The sequence below is a fragment of the Brugia malayi genome (genome assembly GCF_000002995.4).
Source record: "Brugia malayi strain FR3 genome assembly, contig: Bm_v4_ChrX_scaffold_001, whole genome shotgun sequence".
NCBI classification, from domain to species: Eukaryota; Metazoa; Nematoda; class Chromadorea; order Rhabditida; family Onchocercidae; genus Brugia; species Brugia malayi.
In genome coordinates this window covers 19,668,847-19,695,003 of record NW_025062479.1, presented here as the reverse complement: position 1 = coordinate 19,695,003, position 26,157 = coordinate 19,668,847, and the positions used below count along the sequence as shown (strand labels likewise).

Below are 26,157 nucleotides of genomic sequence, written 5' to 3'. Positions count from 1 at the left end.
TGTCTGTTTGTGATGGAATTTAGCAAATGGATTACATTGTTCTTATTACATCACTGTGAGTCCGTTAATTAGTTCTCATCTAACAATTTAACAGACCAAAAATGGATTCATGCCATTGCTTTTCTTCCCATTCTACTTTTTTCCTTCGAAAATAAAATTTAACTAACAATGAAATCTTGGCTAAAATCATTAGCCAGTCAGATGTATTTCCCAGATCTATTGCTAAATATATGTATGTATGAATAGAACAATTGTAAATAATGACATTAACATATAAAGAAATATAAATGAATAATTTTGTTTCATATTACAGTTTACTACACTTATGTATATGTATATATGTAGATAATTGGATTTATGCATGAAAAAACAAGACATCCTTATATGCTGCCAAGGAACTCACGTCTGATTGTAATTTCGTTAATTTATCACCGAGCTGAAACTTCAGACTTTTTAACTAATTCAAAAAATCTTAATCTGCGAATGAATCTTAAATGGAATTTAATATCTTCATAGAGACTTAATGTAGCATAAAGTCAAATCTCATAGATTTTTTATTGAATCTTTATTTGTTAAATCACACTGAAATGTGTCACACTGAAATGTGATTTAACAAATAAAGATTCAATAAAAAAATTTTTAGAAAAAAGTCAAACCTAGCAATAGTGGAAACAAGTCATAAAAAAGTCAAGTCAAATTCAATAACGTTATAGAGTTCTCTAAGATATATTTTCAGTCATTAGTACAACTATTATTCCTTAGCTATCAGATATTTCTAGGGATTAATTTATTACGGAGAGTTACCATTTGTTTTCGGCACTTTTTATCACTAATTATTAACTAGTGGGATCAATTTCGCTGCCAATCATTTCTTTTAGATATTTTTCTATGCTTTATAGATTACTTAAATTAATCAATAAATTTTAGATTAATTCAAATTCTAAATTATTGCAAAAATTACAAGTTACAAAATGTGTTTGTATCTACAAAAAATAAAATTCAATTTATTCAAAAATTCTGCAATTCCCTTCTTATCATTACTCCAATTTCACATTCACTTTTACTTCATTTTAGCCACCTATATTCAGCTGAATCGATCGGCAGTAAAATTTTTTGAATTTCAATTATTTTTCAAATTTATTCTTAACAATGCAAAATTTTCTGATGACATTGTGGTAATAAAAATGAATAATAAAGGTTATCTCTCCTCGTATTTGTATATAAAAATGAAAAAAAAAGTGCAGAAAAAAGAATAATATTGAAAAAGAATTATATGATTTTATTTTGATAGAAAGATGAGACGAATAAGTGCAGGTTTATATTAGAGAGGAATGCTCCTCTCAATCATTCCTCTACAATCAATGACACTTCACTGCACTCAACTATTCATCAGCATACTTTCATCACCTTATCTGATTTCGTGATAATTTAGTTTAAAATAAAACTGCGATAATCTCACTTTGATCAGTTTTTAATTAAAAATCTATATCACTTGAGATATCTTCAATTGCATTCTGAATTCGTCATACTTTTACATATATACTACATTCAGTTCTGTTAAATATTTTAATAACAAAGTCTTCTTCCTAATATCAGTAGGACAGATAGGAACAAATTGAAGTCTTTGTTCAGTCATTTCCTTCTAACTTTTGTTTTTAACTGTTTTCCTTCTTCTCTTTCTTTTCATTTTTCATTGATTTGACAGAATGAACAAAATGAACATTTTCTTTTTTTCTTAATTACATTACCTTTCCGTCTTCTTTTTTATTTTCCACTTCAAATATTTCGTTTCATTTAATACAACTAACATGCATTCATACCAGAAAATCATTTGAAATATTAGGCATTCATCCATGCAGTGATATCATCCTTTTTGTTTTGCCATTTTTCATTTAGCATTTCAAAATATCAACAGCAAAAAGCAATTATAAGAAAATTTAACAAAAAAATTACAAATTTGAATATTATATTAGCTGTATTAAATAATTTCTATTTTTATTCAAAATCACTAAACAGTAGATATTAATATATTATGATTTTAATATTTAGATATTTATTTCATAAATTAATTAATTTGTTAAAACTGCTGTAAGTTTTTGCAGAATGTGGCATTGTAACTTATTAATACTGCTATTGCTTGTCATTCAATTTTGCTTTGCTCAAGAACAAGCAGTGAATACTTTTCCAAATCCTCGTACTAATGGCTACAGTGATTGTGGGCTAAAATCGAAAGGATATGTGTGTGATCCAGATCAAGTTATTTTTATTCAATTTTTTATTGCTTAATTACTTACTCGAAATAACTTCCTAAAACTTATTCGAAATATCTTTCGAGACAATAATGGGAAGTTTTATTAATCAAAAATAATATTGCTTAGACTTTGTAAAATATCATTTTTTAAATATTGATATCTTCATAGCTAATAAGACAAATAGTCCATTCAAGAAATGAGTCGTGAAATAAAAAAACGAAATCGATGAAGTGATTAAAAATGACAAATGATCATCTCTGATCAATTTCCTTCCTTTTATCCTTTTGTTCTTTCTGCTATAGCTTGAAGATATTTAATTAAGCGTTATCCTGATGGAAATTGTAAAAAATATTCTAGCAATTTACCGAACAAGAAAGATATCGACTGAACAATGATTTGCTTCAACTGTCACAACGAACCTCGGGTGATCAAAGTGCGGACTTTTGCACCACAAAAGGTGTTGATGCTACTTTATTCATCACAAAACAGGTTACCATCAAAAATTTTCTATTTTTTCATGAACAAAATTCATTGGAAAACAATTAAACTTTTTGTTTCATTTTTCTCTTCGAAGTTCTCAGCTTATGATTATTTTTGTTCTGTGCTTTTTTCTTCACTTATCTTTATTCTTTCTCTCCTGAATTCAAATTGGAAATAGCATAATATTCCAAGTATTAACTTAGGGTTTAGTGATGAAATTTAGCTTTTAATATCAAAAAGTTTGATACTGCTAGCATGAAGTTGAATCTCAACAGTTTTAACTTACAGCCAATGCTATAAATTTGGAACCTTGTCATGGCAAATCTATTTAACTTTCTGGTTAAAGTTGCTAAAAAATTAATTAAAATGTAAAACAAGCGAATATGAAAGCTTTTAGGGTAATGAGCAATTAGCACATCAGTTGAATACCCTTTGGGCTATTGATGAGCAATGTAAAAAATCAATGGTTTTCGTACTTTCGACCAATGACCATAACTTGTATTATGCAGCCGATGAGAATTCTCCCATATGTTTGTTTGTTTATCCAAAAATTTTATTAATTTTTTTTATTTCAACTGCAATTATATAACATCAAGCTGATAAAGATTTCATAAGAATGCTATAATGAATTACTTAATCAGATGATTTGAATCAATAAGGTAATCTGAGGAGTTAGCTGAGTATGAATAAAAATAATTTAATGACCATCATTGTAGCCAATACATGATCACCTTGCATTGTCATCTAGACGGGATATCATTTATCAGGGACACATAGTTCGTAATTCAGTAGAAGGTTCTAAATGAGATTGTGAAGATTCACCTCTCTTCCTCTCTCTCTCTCCCCACAGTCCATTGCATCCCTTTATAACTATTTGCATTCACAATTTATATAGTATTCCTGAACAATAGTTCAATTTTTATTTTAAATTCATCTAATTAATCAGATTATTGATGAATTGAAACATCTGATTGTTATTAGTAGATTGAACGGTACCTATATACTCAGTGGGGTTTGTTTATAGATATCAAATATCCACCAGTTAAAAGTAGGAAAATATAAATTATAAATGCTAAGGAAAAAATATTTTAAACATACTTCTTCAGTCATTAAATTTAAATTTGATTTTTAGCAATTAATAGTTTCAAAAAAATAATCAAAGAACAGCAGGAACTTTTAAACGAAGGCAAATTTACGAAAGCTTTAACGACGATATTTACGAATCTTGGCGAATCTATTCAGAATAAACAAAGCAACAAAAAAAGAATAGAGATAAATGGTTGCTTATACAAATTTGATCAAAATTAAAATTTTTAATCAGTCAAATGTATATGGTGTAGCAAAAAATTGTAAATTCCTTTAAAACACAAATTAAAGTTTTTCTCAGAAAAATTCCTTTTTTTTAATTTCTATATAAATCGTATAACATCTAAAGATCTTGGTGTTTAGAACATCATTTTGAAATTTGAAAAAAAATGGAGTTTTAAAGTTTGACCGGTCAACTCCTGGCTGAATTCTAAATTATAGTATTAGGGGAAAGGAAACCACTAAAATAAAGCAATGTATCGAAAACACAATTAGAACGAAATAATTTTAATAAAAGTAAAATTTCAATATTATATAACTAAAGCTCAGAATGTTTCAGATGATATGCGAAAAGGAGGAACATCGAAGGGTATTACCAAAATCAGCATTTTCTTATATTTTATGATAATTTCATCAACTGCCTTACACTTACTCGCTGTATAATAATATAAATCCAGTGTGAATTAGCACCACTTGCGTAATCTAGAAAGTCTCAAAGATGTCTGAAAAGTTAATTTAAGAGAAGTGAAAATCTCGGTCTAATATAATCTATTATTGATAAAACTCAAAGCTTTTATTAAAATTTTCCCGTTACATCCGAGTTAATAAGAAATTTATTGTCACATGACACACCATATGTACACAAGCTAAAAAAAAAAAGAAACAAGATCTTGCAGTTAATTTTAAATTTGATCCTCTCAGGATAAAATTGATTTTTCGAAATGGAAATATGCTGGTGGAATCCTTGATTATTTTCATAGACAGCAATATATCAGCAAAACCAACAAAATTCACTTATTGTTCCCCAACTGTGTTCGTAATTAACGATTTCACTCATTCATTATATTTTACAAAAGCTCAGTCTACCCTTTCAGTCATATATGGTTGTTGCTTGTATATGAATTAATTTGTCACACACCGATTTTTTTACTTAAATTATCACGTCTTGAATCTTTACATAACATATGTTATAACGTGAACCTTCGTCGAACTCCTGCAGTTCTTCTACAATCCACCTTGATTTAACTTCTGCTTTACTTTCATTCCAACTATATCAGCTCAACACTTTCTCAAAAATAAATGGTGAAGGTGATGCTGCATCCCAAAATTCGTAAAACATTGCATTAAATGGATTACCACTTCATGAATTCAAGGAGATCATTTCCTTTTAAAAAAAAATGTCAAAAAAAAAAAATTAAACGAAAAAAAATCAATTTTGACACAACTGCTTCAAGATGATACGTATAATTTGTGAGAAAAGGATTCAAAAGAAGGAATTCGGTCATTCGTGAAGTGAACTATCAGATCCTTCCTGCACTGCATAACATCAAACTTTTATAGAATCTTCAAACTAATACTATTTCCAACTTACTGATTAACACATGACAATATTACCGTTTGCCTAAAAATCCTGATATATGTCTATCAGCCATTCGCTGATTTTCGCAACATGATAAGGTCAAATTTTGTGGATGAGCCAGGTAAATTCCGAATTTCGTGTGATTTTATGTCAATGGCGAAGTACTATTAAGAGGTAGTGAAAAATAAGCCTAATAACTGCACTTCTGGCAACGAATTTTCAACCAACGGAAAGGGAAAGCTTATTCCTATCCTCGGAATGATTACGAATATTGACCATATCAAAACTTACTCAAATAATTTTTTTTGTAGGTAAAAATATGTTCATCGTTTATTTGCTCACCAAATATAGCGTACAATTAATGGTTGGTAAATTTCAAGCAAATTATGAATGTTTTATAAAAGTGAGATATATGTTATCATGAGGAAAACAAAGACTTAAACAACTGATTTCTTTTTTCATGACTCCATGTTGCCTTTTCAGCCATCGATGGAAAGAAATTTACCAGTTTTGGGATTACTACATATCGTATCTTACGACCCTTTGACGCTTTCGTATCGACTTTTCTTCTTTTTGACCGTTTCTGTCGCAATTTCTGTACTTCTAACCACTGCCTTAAATGAAATACATGAGCAGTTGTGCCAATTACAATATGAAGAACAGTAAAGTTAATTTTGCTAAAATTAAGTATTTCTATATGAAATAGTACATGTAGCGAAATCTGATCCAAAAGATGAACTAAAAAAGCAAAGAAAGCTTAAAAAGAATACTGTGTATACAGGGACGTGATAAAAGACGATATAAAAAGCAGATGAATTAATTCCTTGATTAAAATTGAAAGTCAGTATATTTAAATAAGTTATAGAAACCATTACATGATATAAATATCTCAAAACGTGACATAGCTTTATTAAATTTTGCCAAGAATCTTTTACCTGCTCATTTCTACAGGATCAACCACATTAGCTGACTTCCTCTCAATAAGTTCCTTTAGTAGCTGTTGGTAAAAATCGTCGTCGTCAAATATTTCTGCATCGTAATCATTCTGGAACCAATTATTAAGTCTAAATAAGCCTCGAGAGAAATTATTTATAGATGACAAAAAAAAAAATTAAAATTTGGCAAACTTACGCCTTCAACGCCTCCAATTCGATCAACATCATGCCGCTTCATTTGAGTTCTACGTAATAATCGGTGTTTTTCATTCATTATCTAAAAAAGATTAATATCCAAAATCGGCCTCAAGAAGAAATATGCATATTGATTGGAATGTATCAGCTGGTTTAAAAAAACCACTTCCAAAAGTAATCGAAAAAAAAAGGTGCATCCCACCTTAAAAAAAGTATTTTACCTGTTCAATCTGCTTCAGCACAACAGATTCAAAACCACTGAAATCTTTCTTCCTGTTTTTTATTATGCCGATAGCATTCAGCGTTGTTCGTTCGTCCCATTTTGATAATGTGGATGATCTAAACAGTGACTTTGAAATGATTAGAAATTAATGATAAAACCTATGAATTAGCGTTGCTGAAATAAGTTAATCTCACTGAAATGCTGCAAATCGTTCATGACGTTTTTCGTATTCCTTCGTTAATTCTTTCGGCATCAGCTTCTTTCTTTTGCCTAAGATCTGCTGATCACGATTCACTGTTTCGTTATCTTGTGTGATGCTATAAGAAATATTTATTCAGCTGTTTCCAACTTTATATCAAGTGAAGTTCGATTCTCGTATTACTTTTTTAATGACTAAAAGTTTAAAAGTCTACCAACAGGAAATAGAAATGACAATATTACAAAACTCGGTGAAGCTTGCCTTGCATTTGACAAGCATATATCAGAATCTCCCTCACTCTCTTTAGTATCAGATTCTATTGCACTGTCGTCTTCTTCATTACAGTCGATCAAACTCTCAATTTCTTCATCGTCTGAATTTTCGACTCCTGAAAACAGATTAGTATGTACCCATTAAAAAAGAGAGAAATTTCTAAATCAAAAGCATCTCAAATAAATATTCTAAAGAACATACTTTTTCCACAATTGTCGTCAGAAAAGCCTTTCGTCTGTTTCGCTGATTTTAACAGTTTATCTTCCATTGTCGTAAATATTTCATTCAGTTGTTCCAAATTCTTTTGCACTAAAAATAATTTTTCCAAAAAGTCTTTTTTGCACTTCTTAAAAAAGAAATTAAGCCATGAAAATCCTAAAAAATAATCAAAAAAAAAAAAAAAGAAAAAGAAAACTGAATACTGGAAAGTGAGTAATTAGTTTGTGTTTCTTCAAAAAAAAAGAAACTACTCCAGAAGCCTTCTTTCTCAGATACTTTTGTTCGAGAAAATCCATGAAGAATTTTCTAAAAAAGAATTAAACTGTACTAATTCTGCAATTTTTTTTGGTGTCAAGATCTGCTGACTGCAGCAACTTTTTGGCAAGTTGATCTCTTGGAAGTTGATTGAATATTCGCAGTGCTGCATGTGACAGGATATGCAACTGCATCAATCGGTCCCAAATCATCAATTGCTTTTGAACACTTTCAGCTATAATTGAGAAAGTACTTTCAAAAATGAATATGAAGTAAAACAAATAGCTTAAATATCCTTGTGCTTCCAGAGATTTTTATTTAAGAGTATCAGTATGAGTCCGGATTTTACTGTCCTAAAATAATAACGCACACTGCGTCATTATTATCAAAAATTTTTAAATTGGTTAACAAATCGAAAAAGAAAAAATCGCTTAAATGGATAAAAACTTTAAAAAATGAACTTAGACGGAAAATGTTCATGAGTTTACGAGTTTACAGACTCTATCCAGTAATACCAAAGTTATAAACTATAAATTTTCTAGTCGCAACATTGGTCATAATTGTTTATATCATTAAGTAACAACTGCTGACTTATAACATAATTGGACTTCTCTCCAAATGAAAATAATAAAAATACCTTTCCCACGTTGCGTATCATTCGAGATCGTTATCACACCGTCGGCAACAACATTCTTATTCTTCGACTGCGAAAGCTCAGAATCTTCTTTCTCTAAAAAATCATGCTTAAACTTTCGCTTATACTTATTTAATAATAATAATATATTTAATATAAAAAAATTTAGTATAAACCTTTTCACATTAGCACTGCCTTAAAGGTAAGAGGAAAACTTCTATTATAAATAATGATAATTCTGGATTAAATGGATGGTACAATACTTTGAACGGAGTATTTTCAATTCTACGGTTGTCTCATGCATTATTAAACTTCATACTTACGAATTTATACCTTCACTTTCAACATTATCGTTAGCAGAAAATGATTCTTGATCAGTACTATTGCCAATACTATTACTATCACTGCTGTCTTCCTCGTTTTTTTGATTATCTGTATGAAACTCATCTATAAAAGATGCTTTCTAGATCATCTATACGAAAACATCTACAAAAAGATCAAGCTGATAATATTGCAATATATCCTACACAAATATTATTAATTTAAAGGACGAGTCATAAGTACGCAAATGACGAGCATATGACCAGCTTTACTGATGTACTAAACAAAGCAAGAAATAATAGATTTGACTACAAAGTTCAAGTGATAGAATAATCAGAGAATTTCATAACTAAATAACTGTGACAAATCAAATACTCATTACTAATTAAATCTGTTACAGACATTCATCGCTAAGCAAACGATTTATAGCTAATAAGCTAAAACAAATTTATTTTCCACTAATTCAAAAGAATTCAAATTAGATGAAATAACTAACCTGGATTTTCACTGACCCCAGTGCTTGCATCAAATCTTATGTGTGCTAGATCGGATATTCTACCACCAGTAAAAACATTTTTCGATGATACTTTCTGACCTACATAACGTTCATCTCCTAGTTCTTGAGTTGCAATTATTCGTCGTTTCAAGAATTCTATCTGAAAATTGGTCATCCACTGATGAAATTCCGAAACATTATGAGTTTCTTGTCATTCCTACTATTAAAATCTAGCAAATAATTAAATGTATTTGGTTCCACATTTTCGAATTGGTCCCATAGATACTTTTCAGCAGAAGGATAAACACATTCTTAATTCTTAAGAAAGGTAAACACAATGACAGCGCCCTTAACGGCATTAACAAAAACATCAAGTGTTTTAGATTTAACATATTATCAGTAAAAATTTCTTCTATAACAATTAACAATCAAATTAATTAACATCTTGTAAACAAATAAACTAGTCAAACTTCACATTTCAATATACTGTAATATGTCAGATGTATATGTTTTTCTCGTCAAACATAATGCATAGAGTATTCGATATACAGAGGATCATCAATAAAAGATACTTCCATTGGGTCGAGAAACTTATAAAATTCACAAAATTATTCGCATAAAATTTAATTTTGAGAGCGGCTAGGTTCGATGTATTACATGATACTTATAACATTGTAGCCTCATTTTCATTATACTTTAAGATTAGGGACTGTTTTTTTTTTTTTTTTTTTTGTGGCTTTTGTTTATGATTGCCTTATGTGCATGGTGTTTCTTTCGACGATTCACTAAAGATTGCTACTTGTTTTCCTGTTTTTTTATTGGTGCTAACATAGCTGAGAGAATTTCCTTCTTTGAGTTCTGTTATAAATTTTATTGGTTTTATGTTGTTTAATTATTTAATGTTTGCGTCTTTTTTTTGTCTTTTTTAGGTATTTCTCTTTATAAAAGATAGATCTTCTATGTCTACTTTTGTTGATGATTTGTTGCTGTTGATGGTTTACCAATCTTTTTTTATTGGCGATGAACTTCCTATCCACTTTTAAGGTTTGGAAGTCAGTCTGAGGTTTCTCTGGATGCTATAGTTTTGGGATTGCATGCTATTGGCACTGGTTCTTTGTTGGGTGTCTTTTCTAGTAATTAAAAGAAGAAATAAATGATGAAAGAAATAAATGATCAAAAATTACCTGATCCGTTTGCTCGTTTTCTGTTTTGTTTTGTGCCCAGGTAGCCTCTGAATCTAAAAAACAAAAACACTGGGGATAATGCAATATATAAAATTTGATCTACCTAGACGCACTACACTTCTAGGACCTTTTACTCTGCTACCGCACAGAAAGTACATACCTTCAGTAAGATCGGCTAATTCAATATCAGGAAGTTCAACCACTTGTCCATCTAGCGAATCAATAAACTGCTTCACCAGTGACGCCATAGCTACCTGAACATTAATTGTTATAGCTTACTACCACGTAATATTGAAAATCCAAAAATGTCTTTATGCTTCATCATAAGGCTGACCTAGCTGTTGTGGTAAAGGTCTAAGACATACAAAAAACAGAATACCTTGTTTTACAAGGAATACCACTGTAAAAAAAACGTGACAATTTCAGTAAGGAAAAAGTATGGTGTTAAGCGACAAAAAAATGCATGTATGATTATAACAGCACATCAGATAGCAAATGAGAGAGAGAGAGAGAGTCATATGATAAACTGGCAGAGACGATTAAGTAGGACATTAAAAATTTTACACTAATGACATTAAAGAATTTACAAAATCCCACTCTTTAAAAATGGATAAATCAAGTTAGCGTACGAACTTTCACTAATTTTTCGACGACTTAATATTTCTTGTACATATATACAACTTATACAACTCTGTAACAAAGAAATTGTTCACAAATAATTTATAACATAAAAATTCCAATGAAAAAGAAAGGAAGGAACACCAGCTAGCAAAATAGACGCATGCGATTGAATCAAATTCGCTATTGATGTGCACAGGTGAGAAGTATGCTTTCGTACGTAACGTACGTGTTAAATATGACTTTTCTCTTTGTGAGGTAAGCAGAAAAATGTGACTCACACAAAATTATTCAACTTTTTAAAGTTATTGACAAAAATTTCAGAACCGAAATGGGTATAATCCAGCGACATAATACAATGGATGTGACTTATCGTGAATGTGCAAGATATGCCATGATTGCCAAAGAGATCTCAAACTTGAAAAAGGAAGGCAGCAGTCATCGGCGACATCATTCCGAGCCCATTTGTTATCCCAGTATTCTGTCACATTATTTTCCGGTTTGTTTGTTTGCTTACAATTTTGCCTTCTTTCTCAAATTCCATCATTCTGTAACTGTTATCTTTTGTCTTAGTTTTGGAAGAAGTAATTTTTTATTTTAGGTTATGTTTTCATATTTATATGTTAAAAACTTGAAATGGCTTTTTTTTTTTTTCAACTGAGGGAAATTATTGAAAAACCAGTTCAAGTAATGATTTTTAATACATTTAAATGAAACCTGAGTCTTTGAAAATTCTACTTTTTCGAGGTAGATTTTTGATAAGCACTTTGGTGATACAGGGTTCAGAAGAAGCATCGGAATTGCCTCTGAATGATAGTGAAATGGGTGATAGTCGAGTTGGAGGAAGTTGGGGTGATGCAAAGCGTTTCCTCATTGAGTCACGAAAACAAGATCTGGAGATTTCGAGGGATCTGGAACGCGTGATTTTTTACATATTATTGTTCCGCTTTATGTGGGAGGCCTTAATCTTGCTGTGGTAATAAAAAAGAAACATGTCTCATTTATCGGCATTCAGTCCCCATGTTTATTTATTTCTTGTTTTAATTCTTATGCACTGTAAGCCACATGTGAACAGTGGATTTCTTTGTAACAAATAGCAGCGTATTTAATTCCAAGAAAAATCTTTGAAACTGTTTCCTTTCTGCAATTCTCTTAGAAATTTCGACAATAACTGTATTTAGATTTTTTTAGGAAAATATGCATTTATATCTGAGTGAAGTGCTTATTGCTGCTATGGAACAAATGCAATGGCGTGCAATGGTCGAAAATCAACAGAATTTCACTGCGCAAGCCAGAAATGTTGGTATTCGTGAAAATTAAATGAAGCATCTTCGACTAATCTTTTATGGTTGTTTACGTTAAATTATTAGCTCTAATTATCTAGTTTTTTTAATTTAACCATATGGTAAATTTATATATGCAGTGTACTGAGCGTTATCTGGATGAAGTATAGCTGCTGGAAGCAATATCTCTTGAAAAGTATAACTTGGTGAAGTTGACAATTGTTACATGATGGCCTAAGAAAACTGAATCGTATTAAGACTTTACATTCAGTTCACTATCAGTTGTACTTGAACGTGAGGTAGAGTCAGGAAGAAAAATTGTGATTTTTAGACATGTTCATGTCCTACATTGGCAGTATCTTCTTCGGACTCGGTTGTTGACGATTCTTCTGAACAAACTGAAGAAAAAATTATTGCTGGTCCATCAGTATTCTGTGCTTCTGCTGAAGATTTACCATACAGCGAGGATAAGAAAATGTAAGTGAAAAACTAGCAGTATTCATTATATGGATCTCTTGTTGGTATGAAATAAAATATTTTTCTAGAACGATTTCCAGTTTGATAAGCGAAGTTTTGAATGATTGTCTCACGGAATGCCATGTATTAGGTCCAGTAGAAGCAGTGAAGCTGACGATGATAGTATTTGTGAAAATTCTGCTGAAGCAGTCGCATCTTCACTTTTCAAGCAGTTTTCAACGGCTTACAAACCACGTTCAGCTGCCGATATACAGTGGCTTGTTTCTTATGCACAAGCACCTCAAAGGGTACTTTTTCTCTTTTTTCTTATATTACTCTGCATATATGCTTTGTATAATTGTAAGGTAGTTTTACTTTTTTTAGCTTCTTCCAATGCCTAATGACATAGCGGTATTTTTCGATGAAATAGGTAACGATGGTCGACCAATTTTTTTTCGTGGTTCGGAGAATTGGGCGCCTCCGAGAAAGCAGTGGATTTTTCAGCTTCATCCAGAGCTTCAGAGGTTTTATATTAAGAACTGATTGGCTATAAATAATGTATTTTATTGCTATTGAACATGCTTTACTATATTCTTAAGACCAAAACGAATTTAGCCTTATTTGTGGGGTCATTGATAATATCTGCCGATTAATTTTATTGTACAGTTTTGCTAGTTTTAATAAATTTTTTGGACAGTTTGACTGGGTTGGTTACATGTTTTCAACAGCGGCTTTTGAATTTTCCGAATCTGAGAAAATGTTTAATTTTTTCTTCGAGTTTCTGTTGATTTATAAATTTATTCATTTTCGGTAGCTTGCAGTGTGCGAAAGCTTCTTGAACAACAGCAATATCGTTGTGGTGGGTGTGGTATTAAAGTTGCTAAAGTATACTGTCGTCGAATGCGTTATTGTGATTACTACGGCAGAGTATTTTGTCAGCGTTGCCATCAAGGTGCAAGAAGTCGTATTCCAGCACGCATTGTATATCAGTGGAATTTTAAGTATGTTTGTTTAGTTATCATTCGGGAATCAAAGGAATTAATAGATTCAGATATTCAGCAGTGTAGTTTTTTGAGGTGTAAGCTGTCATTTGAGCAATCTTAGAATGCGAAGGGCTGCTTCTATTTACAGTAGATTGCATTTTTCAGAGAATATCCTGTATCCGATATAGCACATCGTTTCTTATTAGATAACCATCGACAACCGGTGATCAATGTATCAGCGATTGATTCTCGTTTTTACAGCAGAATTCGTCGATTGAAAAAAATTAGGGAATTACGAATAAAGCTTGTACATATTTGGTCTTACATACGACTTTGTAATATTGCTAAAGAAACAATTACAAAATATGGAAAGTAAGCGTTAATGTCAAAGCTTTAATGATTTTATGGTTTTCTACGAAATATTGAGTGTCTTTTGCAGTTACAAATGAATTTTGATTAGTTTTAGTTGCAGTTCGTTTTTTGTTGCTGTTGTTTTTTCTGTAAGGATTATGCTATTTAGTGAAGCTAAAACTATTGGATGTACTGCTCTTCAAAAAAGACTTCTTTCAGCTTATATGCCACATTTTCTACAGTACCGAATTATATGTTGTCAGATGCAGATGTCTACTCGGTGGAAGATTTAGAAAATGTACAGAAAGGAGAACTTTTTCGAACCATTGCTCCTCTTGTACAATATGGACAATATCACATTGAAGGATGCGAGGTTAACTATATCTTAATGTCCACTGTTCTTTTTCGTGTCATTTGTTTTATAGTCAAATTTTTATAATTTTAGCATTGCCGTGCTCAAGCATTCGTCTGTGAACTTTGTGATGAAAAGAATGATTTACTCTTCCCGTTTCAAGTTGCATATGTGGATCGTTGTGAAGAATGCGGTTCATTAAGTCATAAGAGATGTGCTATTAAACGACAAAAAGATGAAAAACCATGTCCTAAATGTTTGCGAATTCGACAAAATCTGTAAGCTTATTTTCTTGCCACAGTTAAATTAATATTAAAAAAAGCAATAATTAGTCCATCCGTTCCTTTTCATTGCATAAATTATCACTTGCGTTGTAGCAGTTTGCAGTTTATAGCGTGGTAAGTGAGTGCAGAAGCATTGCTTAGAAGTTTATTCATTTGCAAAATTTTTTCGAGCCATTTTGCATGTTTCTTTTTACAATACAAAATATTGCACATGAAGTGATATTTTTTGCGCCAAATTTTAAGTGAAAGACATCGGTGTTATTCGGAGTGGTCTTTGACACCAATTGAACAGCAGGTTTCAACGATGTCATCGTTGAACGATTAGTAGAAGTGTTGTGATCTAACGAAATTCGCTTTCATTGAGATATATAAATTCATTTTTAACTTTGAATTACTTTTGTCTTCTCAATTCCTGTGTAAATGCTTCGAAATTATGATTTAATTCTCATGGAGGGTATTCTTGACTGATTCCGAAAGAAATGTCCATTCCCACTTTCTTTGCAGACAAAAGGATAGATTTGCCTATTTTAATTTTGTTTGCTTTCATTCGATTTGAAAGCAAACAAAAACTGATGAAAATGACACTTTGTTTTGGAAGTGAGAATACAGCTATTGTACATGATTATTCACCCTAACTTTATTGTACTGTAATATATTTTATTTTTGCATCAGAAGACTCTTACTACCTGTTAGGAAGTCACGTTAATAGCCTGATCTAACCATGAAAGACAATTTTGATGTTATTTTTGCTGATTTTTCATTTCTGAGCATTGGAATGCTTGTCTTCTGTTGTGACCCACGAAATGTTTTCCCATGAATGATCTTACATTTTGGATAGTATTGAAGTATTTTATTATTGATAACACTGCTGAATATATATTAAATATTTAATTTATGATTCCTCGCCTTTTCATATTTACAAGTGGACTCATGCTCAAAAATGTGCACTTCCTGTTTTCAGCTGTGCTGGTATTATTATTAACTTCTACAAATCAGCTTTTGTGTTCTCTGTTATATTTCATTCACCAGCATAATTTAGTGAGTTACGTTAGATAATTCCTGTGATTTTCATCTGTTAGCTTCGTAATAATTAAAATAGACCTTGGGAATTATAGGTAGGTCTTTGTGTGTTTGTACAGTGTTCGTAGACGATTCTCACTTTTGTCAGTTGTAGTCAAGCGATCTTTGCTTTTCTTCGATTGAAAATCGAATTTATATAAGAGATGAGGAAGCAAAAGGGAAGTTCTAATTTATTTATTTATTGTTCATTTTTCATTCTTTCACGTTTTTGAATTTTATTTTTATTTTTCGATGTAGTCATTTGTCCATGAGATTTAACACAGTTACTATTTAAGGAATGAATTTTCAGATCTAAAAGAATCTAGTCTCTCTTAATATTATTGATATATTACGATGTAATTAAGAACATAATTCATTATAATGCTGTTAAATATTGATATTTTGGGAGCATAATAAATATAATAAGGCATTATAAATTTTTTTTTATTTCAGTTTGTATTTTATTTCACCAATTTTTTATTCACTTTGTTTTCAGTTTATAATTGTCGAAATGATGTTATTTGCTCGACAAAAGATCATGTCTGGTGTAAAGTATCAAGTAAAAGTTATTTTTAGGATGAAAATATGTCCAAGAAATAAGATGAATTGTCATTTCAGCAACTGATTTTGGCGTTTGATTCACATGAAAGTCCCATAAATCTATAAATCATCTTGAAAAAAAAAAGAATTTTGAGTTTAGTGGAAATTACGATCTATACTTATTCCAAATTTCTAACCAAAATTTACTGTAAGTATATAATAGAAAAAGGATACAAATCCATCGAATACGAATAATATAATGATAAGTATATTTGGATCCGGTATTATCTGGCCAATCAATCTGGAAACTTTCAAAAAAAAAAGTGGGAGAATTAGATTTAATATAGGAATACAAACGTGTAACATCAAAAATACAGTTTTTAAAATGCTTAATCGTGATTGGTCTTATGAATTGCATAATCAATAGCTATTCGAAACAAGAAAAAAAAGCTAAAAAAATGAATGCTAAGCAAATTTCAATTTTTTTCTAACTGATTTCAAAATCCAAGGTTAAAAAATGTTGTTAAATTTGAAAAGCAACTCAATGTTTAAATCATTTTTTTTTTTTTTTTTTTTGTTTGTGGACGTTGACAATGATGACAATTATATAAGTAAATAACTTTTTCTCGTAGTAATGAGAACCACAAGAAAGAAAAAGTCTAAAGTTTAGAAATGAACTTCATTGGAAAAGTAGAATTAACACTAGTCAAGAAATGTGTTTTACATGCTCCAATTTGAATTTGTAGGTTCTTGGGCTTATATTAATCAATTTGCTGTCCAAAAATTAATGACATTTCTCGAAGTTTCAAAAGTGAATTTTATGTTTAATAAAAAACGCTTTGAAAAGACATTTTATGCAAATTATGATTTGTGAAGGAAAGACTGTTTGTATAGTTAGATGTTATGCAGTTATCTGAGATATGAATACAACCGTATCAAAAAACACTATTGCTTACAGACAATAAAGATTTTTAAAAATCTTTCTCTTTTATTATTAGTGGTCAGGTCACACTATTTTTTGTAATGTATTTGCACATGCTAATTTTCATAAAATACAAATTTTAATTATACAGACAGAAACATCGCTACCTACCGATACCAAATAGAAATTTAGCAAGCCAACTTAAAACTTCGAGTTCGAACAATGTTCGCTAAATTTCTCATAGTTTCGTTAGGTTTGTGCTGGGGTATTAGTATGAAAATGCTTCATCCATGTTACATTGTTTTTGTGTTGCGCATATGTGTGAGCGTTCTTTGTTAAAGTATTTTAAAATACTATACGTAGCTGGTTTGTGGTTTCTGTGATCGAAGCATTATCGTATACCTAGCTAGTTTTAGAAATGATTCTGATTGGCTGTTATTACTTTATAATGCATTCAATGCATTTAACCTAAAGAATTTTTATAAGAAATTTATAATAAAATCGTATGGACAATTAATGCTTTTCTTTGCTTAATTGAAATGCACACTGATATCCGTGATAAAGTTAGATTCTTTAGATCTTCTTATAATCTCATTTGATCAAAATGTTTCATTAGTGAAGTAAAACCTTTGCAAAATGCACAAGTTCACCATAAAATATAATGAGCTGTACGTATGATTTTTGTTGTAAACATGTACCGAGCAATGTGGCATTATTTGGATTATTTTCGTTTTTTTTTTTTTTTTCATTTATAACTACTTAACATTTGTAATTACTTCATCAATTGGTCATTTATAAATACTAAATTAGTTTTTGAATAACTTTATCCGCCGTTGTAATTACATCTTCCCTTTTCTGCAAAAATCATAGAAAAAGTGACATATACTCCTTATATTTTTTGAATTATATAATATTCAAAAATGAGTTTTCGCTTGTTTCATACATAAAAATAATATCATTCATTCTTCATCAGATGTTATACGAGTAATGATACCAATTAGTAGTGATAAACGATAATAGTGATAATTCGAAACGATGTAGTTGAGGAACATAAAATTACACCAACAATTTTGTGTCACCAATAATTATGCTATCATTCAAATATTATGTGTCAAAATTTATTTGAAATAATGAATAAAATTATTTGATAATTTTTGCTTTTTGTCCTCTTCCTCCTTGTTTGCAGTTTTTATTTATTTATTTTTTGATAATGACAATATTATCATTTGTTATTTGTCATTCAGTTCGTTTATTTCTTAATAGACTTATCATTTCTGAGTATTTCAATTTGTCCAATTATTATTTTTGTTGTTAAAGAGAAAAGGAAACGAAGGAAATCTTTACACCTTATTTTTTATTATCATACATGTCGTTTCTTTCGTTTATTTCTTTCCACGGTTGATTGATTATTGAGAGAGTATGAGCGATCAAAGCTCTGACAAACGATTTCTTGAAATTTTAGCAATTTCAAATGTCCTATGAAAAGTGTATGACGAAATTGATATAATATTTATGAAAAATGTAAATAATTTGGTAAATAAAAATTGCTTCTTTTTTAATTGAAATTTTTTTTCTCATGTTTTATTAATGATTTTAAATGATGGTAAATGCTGTTTTATACTCTTTTTATTTACTCTGATAAAAGTGAATAATTGAATAAGAGATTTAAAAAAGTAAACGATTTTTAAATCGTTTATTTTTTTGTCAGTGATGATTTGTGAATAGTCACTGATTTAAATTTGTTTTCTAATTTTAAACGATTCATGCAATTGTCATGTTTTGTTTGGTTAAACGTGGTAATATAAAGTTAATGCATATTAGAAATGATGATATATATAATGGTAGCAAATGTCTTAAATTACAGTATCTTACTTGGATTACATGATCTCTTTAATAAAAAACGAATAAATTCAAATTAAAAAGAACAATTTCGAAACTATTCATGTCGAAGAAATTAAGCTAATAGAACAACTTGCTGTATTATTATTATTTTGGTTATTATTCAACGATTTGTTTGATATTAATCTTTGACACATGCAGCATATATTGAATAATATGCGAGGATCAAAATTGTTTGTTTGCATATATTATCTTTAAAAAGTTTCAACTTCAAGTACTTATGATTTATGACTAAAATTGGTATTATATTATATAATAATTAAATATTTCTTTAAATATTAGTTAATATTATCGCAAAAATTTGAACAAAATCTCATGATGTTAAAATATATTAAATTTGTTATGCAAAATATCTTCTTAGATATTACATCTATTATCATTTAACGAGTGTAAATTAGTATATTTAAATTTGAAACATTCGTCAACTTACAGAGATGAAAATTTGAGTGAAAATATTTTGGTTACTAGTACATGATGATAATAAGGTCAGATTAAGGTATTCCTCATAATTAATTGATATCTATTTTCGTCCCAACTTTCAACTTACTACTTTTCAGGATGGCATTAATTTGAAATCACTGATTTATAAATAAAGCACTGTTAATTAAATTAAATAATATAAGCGAAATATCTTAAAAACATTAGATTATTACGATATATCTGCAATAAATACAATAATTACACACAACTTCAACTTCACTTTATTTTAAGTAAACAATTAACATCAGTCTATAACTGATAAATAATAATAAATTTGCAGCTGAATTCAAAATTCCTGTTTTTCCATTCACTGTACTTTTTGCTAATAAGAATTAATTCGATTCATTCATTTCTTCTTTATTAAATTACAATAAAGTTCACTAAAATCACTAAATAAAAATACATGATGTTTCGACATTGTTTCAGTTTCAACCCTTTTTCAAATTTAATGAATTTTAAATTTCTGCAAAAATGGAAAGGAAATAACTACCATTTAGCAAAATTAGTAGTGCTAAATTTTGTTCATTCATGCATAACATTTATGCATGACAGTGATATATATAGTAATAATCGCATGACGACAACAATGATATGATGATAATGGCCGTGATGATTGCATCTTTGATTAAAATCATGATAATACTTAGTTATCAGTAGTCCATTAAACATAACAACTTACCTTAGGGAATTGCCACCACTTCCCTACTGCTCCTCCTTTTTCCTGCTACTGATCTTCTCTTCATCTCTTTTCCTGTAATCTTACTTTTCACTAGTGCTGCTCATTTTACTAAACATCTCATGGTTTCATCATTTTACCTTCTTTGAACCTTAATTACTATTATCACTATCATTATCATTATTATAATTATATTGCCATTATTGTTATATCCACCGTCATCATCACCATTCGTCATTTTATTCATTGCAATATCGATTCCTTAACCGCTCCATCAACATTCAACTTTGTACTTTTTGGCTTGTTATTCTTTACTACTTTTATATTTTTTACTTTAAGGTAATTATGAGTGAAATATTGGATAGTCTCAACAGACTGGGTAAGCTTGCATTATTTCTTAGTCAGTGCTTGTGAAATCAATGCTTTATTCCACAAAATGCGAAGTATTTCAGTCTTCCCAGAAATATTATATTTGATTTATTCCATGATTTGATAACTGATTCAAATTTGATAAACATAATTTGGTTTTCTAATTTTGGATTCTAACTAAAATTAATTAAATATTTGTTTCTTATGTAAATTCGATTTGATTGGATATATTGTGAGATATGATAAAATATAGGTTTAATTAATAGATAAATAACTAAATCAAACTGTGGAATATGTTGAATTTATTTGATAAATGATTAAATAAATTGAAGCGATAAACGCGCTTTCCGTATTTGTATTCATTTCTATCTTTCTAATGTTTTATTACCTTTTTTTTTCAATGTTTTTTTCAAGAAACATTTATTTGCTGAAAATTGTTAACGTCAGCTCAGTTATTGATGACCTACGCTTCCACAATACCTTCTCTTCCCGTTAAATCTTTTCAACTCTAATTTTTCATAACTTCAATATGACATCATAAAAGTAAAAGTGCACAAAGATATGCAATAATTTGAGATGAAAATACCGTAAATTTTAATTTTCTTCTACATAACTTTTCTTTTTTTGATTTTCCTCTTTTTTCCTTTGTTTATTCAAGTTTATTCAATTCAATTATATTATTTAAGATAATTAGGAATGATAAATAGTAGGTGATTAGCCAATGGCACTCACTATGTAATAAGAAGTGAAATGTGACTAAGATGATTAAAAAATGACAAGTGATAGGATAAACATCTGCCTATAACTATTAGAGATAAGAATAGCACTTGTTTATTATTATATTAAATTTTATGATATAAAAAAATTGATAGATATTCTATGCTAATATCACTTTCGTCATAGTCATTTTTATTAGAGTTATATTGTGGCTACCCTACTTACAGTTTTTAGAGATATTCTCCGGGAGCAATTCTTCCCGAAAATCTTATTATGTTGTTTCATTGGTAAAATGTATATCTCAGAACTATAAAGTTCGTTAATTAATGAGAAAAAAAAAAGTATTTTTAAGGAAATGAAATGTCAGTTACTTCTAATTTTTTAAAATATTTTTTCGCTTTCTTTTTCTATTATCAAAATGTTGTTCTCTTTGAAAACTTTTTAGAATGCATATTACAGTAAATGAATTATAAAACATTTAGTACAATATTTTCATTTATTGAAAGATAATGATTTGAAATTTTATGTTTACAAAAAAATATTTAATAAAATTTATAAAAATTTATTTAATAGTAGTAATATTTAACTAATATTGAGTTTTAGCGTAGTTATTTTTATTTATTTATTATTATATCTTATGATAAGGACTTCAATATTAACTATATAATCTTTCCATACTTTAAAGAGAACAATTTTTTCTTTACTTATTGTTAATACTTGCCGATATAATCAGCGTGGTGTATAAATTTAGAAGAGTGTTGCATCTGTGGTGATATCGCGGATGGTTATCACTACGGTGTCTTGTCATGTCGTGGTTGCAATGCATTCTTTCGACGAGCTGTTTCGCTCGATGTACAATTTTATTGTCGTCGAGGAGGTACATGTCGAGTTGATAAAAGTTCGTCTTTTCTAAAAGAGAGAAAGAAAAAAGGGCTGAATAATAGTGGACATATTTAACTATTTCTGCATTCTTTATTTGCTTTTTTTTCTATTCACAATTAAATATTTAGTTAAGTTTTTTGGATTATTCAAGAATTATTAATATTTGATAAGAACCAAATATTTCTGCTTGCTCTTCCCTTTACTTTTACTGCTCAAATATTTAATTTTAATATTAAAAGCCTTTTTCTGCAATAAAAGGAATAAATGATTGCTGTTCATTGATTATGAATAAATTACTAATTTTAATAAGAGAATTTTACAATGATAAATTAATTTTGTTATCATTTTGGAAAACTTATGCTTATTTTAAATGCCCGATGTGCATGTCGAGCATGTCGTTTGAAGAAATGTGAAGAAATGGGAATGGATCGAAAAGGTATTTATTATTCTACTAATTATTTTATCAAAAGTTCATCGCTTACAAAAGTGTTTAAAAGTTAATATTTGTTACTGTTTGAATTAAGAGAATCATGCATATCGCACACTAACTTATACTTTAAAAAACATTAAATGAGTGAGAAAAACTTTTCTTTATCATGCAATAAAAAAGTTATCAAATTATCTAATTTAATGCATTCATTTGTATTATATCCCATAAATTAATCGATTCTTTCATTCTTTTAAATTTTATTTCTTAATTTTTAAATTGTTTCCTTAGGAAAATTAAAATATATCAGTCTTTTTTCCTTTTTTAACACTTCTAGTACAAAGTTCTTTCAAGCTGTTGAATGATTTTTTTTTTTTTTTGATTTTTCATTTTTGAATTATTTATTTGAATGATTTTTCACTTTTCATATCTTTGCATTTCTTAATAATTGTAAAATTTATAAGCCAATTAATCGTTTTATCATAATAAATTTTATCATTGCTTACACCTTATTTTATCATTCTTTTCAAAAAATTATATTTAGCATCGTTCTTTTTTATGTTTTTCTTAATTCTCACAATGTACGAATATGAAAAATATATGTTAATTACAAGTGTATATTTTGACCATTTTTTAGTCGATATCCGAAATGTACTTTAAATTTTTTCTTTTCAGTCACTTTGAAGTACTATCTTCTTTGCAATTTACTTCAGATTCTAATCGACCATAAAATAATTCTGATTTCTCTAATAACTACTCGTTTAGCTGTGACAAGATTAGCTTGAACAATTCTTTTCAGTTAAATAGTAATAATTTGTTTCAATCCAATTAATTAATGATATTCTTATATTTTCAAAATTTATTTGTTAATCAATTTCAGTGCAATATTATTACTCCTTAATATCATTTATTACACCATTTAGTGAACTTATTCACTAAATGGTGTAATTCATTCATCTATTTAGTGGTACAACTTAAACGTCTTCATGAAACTTACCAAAAATCAATGATAAAGATAAATTCAAAAAGAATGGCAGCAAATTCAACTGAATTCATCAATAATCCGTTATCAACCATCTCGAACAATAATCGATCCGAAATGGTACCACACAAACTTAGTTTTACTCGTCTTGCATAGAATTTTCTAACACCTATAAAAGTGATAATGTGGAAAAAAAAAGATACATATTAAAAAGGAAACAGAATGGCTGTTTAATCGAAATAAGCAAAAATTTTTCTTTATTAAAAATAGTGGTATAGTTCATTTTTTCTAGAAGTTTGTATTTCAGAGAAGAGATGATCCATCAGTATCCAATTATGATTATGGTGTGAGTTCAGCATCACAAGAAAAAGGATTGATAGCTTGTTTGGTAGATGATTACAAGAAGCAGGTAATGATAATTAACTTACTCTATACATTATTATCCAAACAATAAATCAAGGTCATAAATGGAAGATTTGGAAAAGTTAGCGAAAAAGAATGACCTATTGATAATTTTGCTATACAAATAAGATGCAAATAATCTGCCACACAAACGGTAGCCAATTTGAAACGATATATTTGATTGATGAACTACTTGCGTATTGTAAGATTTGTTTTGTGATATTTCAAACAAATGTAAATGTGCGGTAATGGTGCACTGTTGTAGCGGTATATAACTAATTTTTAGAGAGAACGACGACGAATGATGCTATGTCAATGTGTTGAAGAAATTATAGTTGATGAGATTGAAAGTGAAGGGATATTAAAAGGACCTGCTTCCACTCTTGATTATGTTGACATTTTTAAAGTGCAAGTGGTTCTAATGCATGAATGGGTTTTAAGGCTTGAAGAGTTTAAGTAAGATTTTGATTTCTTTCATTCTTTTTTCTAAATAATACTGAAATATTTATTTATTAAACCAATCATAATCAATTAGTTAATAAATTAGTGTATGACAAATAGGATCATTAAAAAATTAATGTCATATTAATGACATAATTATTTCCTTCAATAATCGGCAATAATAGATATAATTTTTTTTTTGATATAATTAATGTGGTATTAATTAGTTTGATTATTAATTGCCGCCTGCTATTCTTTCCAGTGCTATAGAAGATCCATTTGATAAATCAAAATTATTACGACGTTTTACATTACGATACATGTTATTGGATAATATCTTTCATGCGGTAGAATTGGGCGTTCGCGATCGAATAATTCTTGTCAATAATACATACATAATTCCAGGAAATTTTCCGAATAATATGCCGGATGAAACCCAAATTAGTCAGACAATAAAACGCATGTAATTTACTAATTTTTGATGATTATGTGAATTACTCATCAAATAATTATCAATTACTATGTAATTATTTTGGATAATCAGCACATCAAGTGCAATATTCCTGTGATATGATATTTATGTTAGCAATAAATTTCAAAGTTTTTGATTTAAATGAAAAAGTAATAAGAATAATTCAGGATGTATGGTGAACGAAGTGCTCAATTGATTGATGAATTAATTGCTCCAATGATTGATATGAATTTTACTATTGGTATGTAGACAAATCATCCTTTACGAATTTACATGACAGTAGATTGTGTAACATTTTCTTAAAAAAAAAAAAAAAAACAAACAAACAAAAAATCAAGTTTGAATTTAGATAGGAAACTTAGCGAAAAAGCATTAATGCAAAAGAGCGATAGAAACTTGTTTATGATTAAGATTTAAACCAAATCCTGAATATTTTTGAAACAAATAGCTTTGAAGAGTTTTAATAATGCATAATTCTACCTAATTTAACTACTAAAAATCATCGATAGAAATTAGAGTTACATAAAATAAGATGAATATTATTGTTTACTTATAGGGCCAATTTTAAGTAATCTTGTGATTTAACGTTCAATTACATAAGTGAATAATCTTATTATTTTCAGGGGAGTTTATGGCTTTACGCTTAATAACATTTTGGAATCCATACGGTATGGCCTTTTCACCTCAAGCAAAAAAAACTATCGAGATGGCGAGAAATCGAGCTGTCAATGAGTTATACCGATGGTATTCAGATCAACATTTTGAATCGATCGATATTCGTCTAGGCAATATATTGCTTTTACTTTGTCCAATAACTGTAAGCTTTCTCAATTTTATATGTGATTTGGATTTAAAAATTTGCTAATTTATGCCTTACCTTATTATATGTGTGCATGCTTGAACTGACCAGCTAACTTTTATTGACCATTAATTTGATTAAATACTAATTAAATCAATAGCAAATCATTCTTCAGGAACAATTACATTATATGACAGAAATGGTTAAACTAATTCCATCGTTTGGTACACTTAATGAAAGGGATTCATATCTTCAAAACATACTTGCAACGTGATCTTTCATACTTCATTATTTTTCTTTCTCTCTGTCCCCCTCTCTTTTTCTCTCCCTCCCTCTCCTTCCCATTTCCTTATTCTTTTTGTGTCATTTTTTTTAAAAAAGTCTCATTTTATTTGCTGAAATTTTGTATTTTTTTTTTTGCTATTCATTTAT

At 29.0% G+C, this 26,157-nt stretch overlaps 4 protein-coding genes and 1 non-coding gene across 7 annotated transcripts; 3 read left to right on the top strand and 2 right to left on the bottom strand.

Annotated features, from left to right (window-relative positions):
• Positions 1-26: 26 nt before the first annotated feature.
• Positions 27-4,481, top strand: Bm8928 (Uncharacterized protein; the record flags this gene model as incomplete). Its single annotated transcript, XM_043075461.1, has 6 exons — positions 27-55; positions 2,103-2,256; positions 2,610-2,741; positions 3,130-3,262; positions 3,865-4,011; positions 4,378-4,481. The coding sequence occupies 6 exons, from the start codon at positions 27-29 to the stop codon at positions 4,479-4,481; spliced, it is 699 nt and encodes a 232-aa protein (XP_042931395.1).
• A 1,334-nt stretch (positions 4,482-5,815) lies between these two features.
• Bm7110 (Uncharacterized protein) lies at positions 5,816-10,579 on the bottom strand (the record flags this gene model as incomplete). 2 transcript variants are annotated; one of them, XM_043075460.1, is made up of 13 exons in its annotated part: positions 5,816-6,011; positions 6,333-6,442; positions 6,529-6,609; positions 6,749-6,866; positions 6,945-7,067; positions 7,223-7,337; positions 7,424-7,531; positions 7,770-7,931; positions 8,334-8,426; positions 8,664-8,777; positions 9,148-9,307; positions 10,332-10,384; positions 10,492-10,579. In XM_043075460.1, 13 exons carry the CDS (start codon positions 10,577-10,579, stop codon positions 5,816-5,818), a joined length of 1,521 nt encoding a protein of 506 aa, XP_042931394.1. The 2 variants fall into 2 exon arrangements, with proteins under 2 accessions (XP_042931394.1, XP_042931393.1); XM_043075459.1 differs by having other exon boundaries at positions 8,664-8,762.
• Positions 10,580-11,280: 701 nt separating this feature from the next.
• Positions 11,281-14,983, top strand: Bm6875 (Uncharacterized protein; the record flags this gene model as incomplete). The annotated part of the gene is made up of 11 exons (XM_001894211.2): positions 11,281-11,448; positions 11,729-11,869; positions 12,141-12,248; positions 12,564-12,709; positions 12,840-12,996; positions 13,073-13,212; positions 13,510-13,689; positions 13,837-14,043; positions 14,242-14,395; positions 14,468-14,652; positions 14,902-14,983. 11 exons carry the CDS (start codon positions 11,281-11,283, stop codon positions 14,981-14,983), a joined length of 1,668 nt encoding a protein of 555 aa, XP_001894246.2.
• A 4,564-nt stretch (positions 14,984-19,547) lies between these two features.
• Positions 19,548-19,598, bottom strand: Bm15595. The gene has a single exon (XR_006227978.1). It is a non-coding gene; the product is annotated as a small nucleolar RNA Bm15595 (small nucleolar RNA).
• A 2,961-nt stretch (positions 19,599-22,559) lies between these two features.
• On the top strand, positions 22,560-25,999 carry Bma-nhr-32 (Uncharacterized protein; the record flags this gene model as incomplete). Of its 2 annotated transcripts, XM_043075457.1 has the most annotated exons (8): positions 22,560-22,638; positions 23,595-23,731; positions 23,919-24,020; positions 24,300-24,469; positions 24,717-24,917; positions 25,094-25,167; positions 25,550-25,743; positions 25,901-25,999. In XM_043075457.1, 8 exons carry the CDS (start codon positions 22,560-22,562, stop codon positions 25,997-25,999), a joined length of 1,056 nt encoding a protein of 351 aa, XP_042931391.1. The 2 variants fall into 2 exon arrangements, with proteins under 2 accessions (XP_042931391.1, XP_042931392.1); XM_043075458.1 differs by lacking the exon at positions 22,560-22,638 and having other exon boundaries at positions 23,636-23,731.
• Positions 26,000-26,157: the final 158 nt, after the last annotated feature.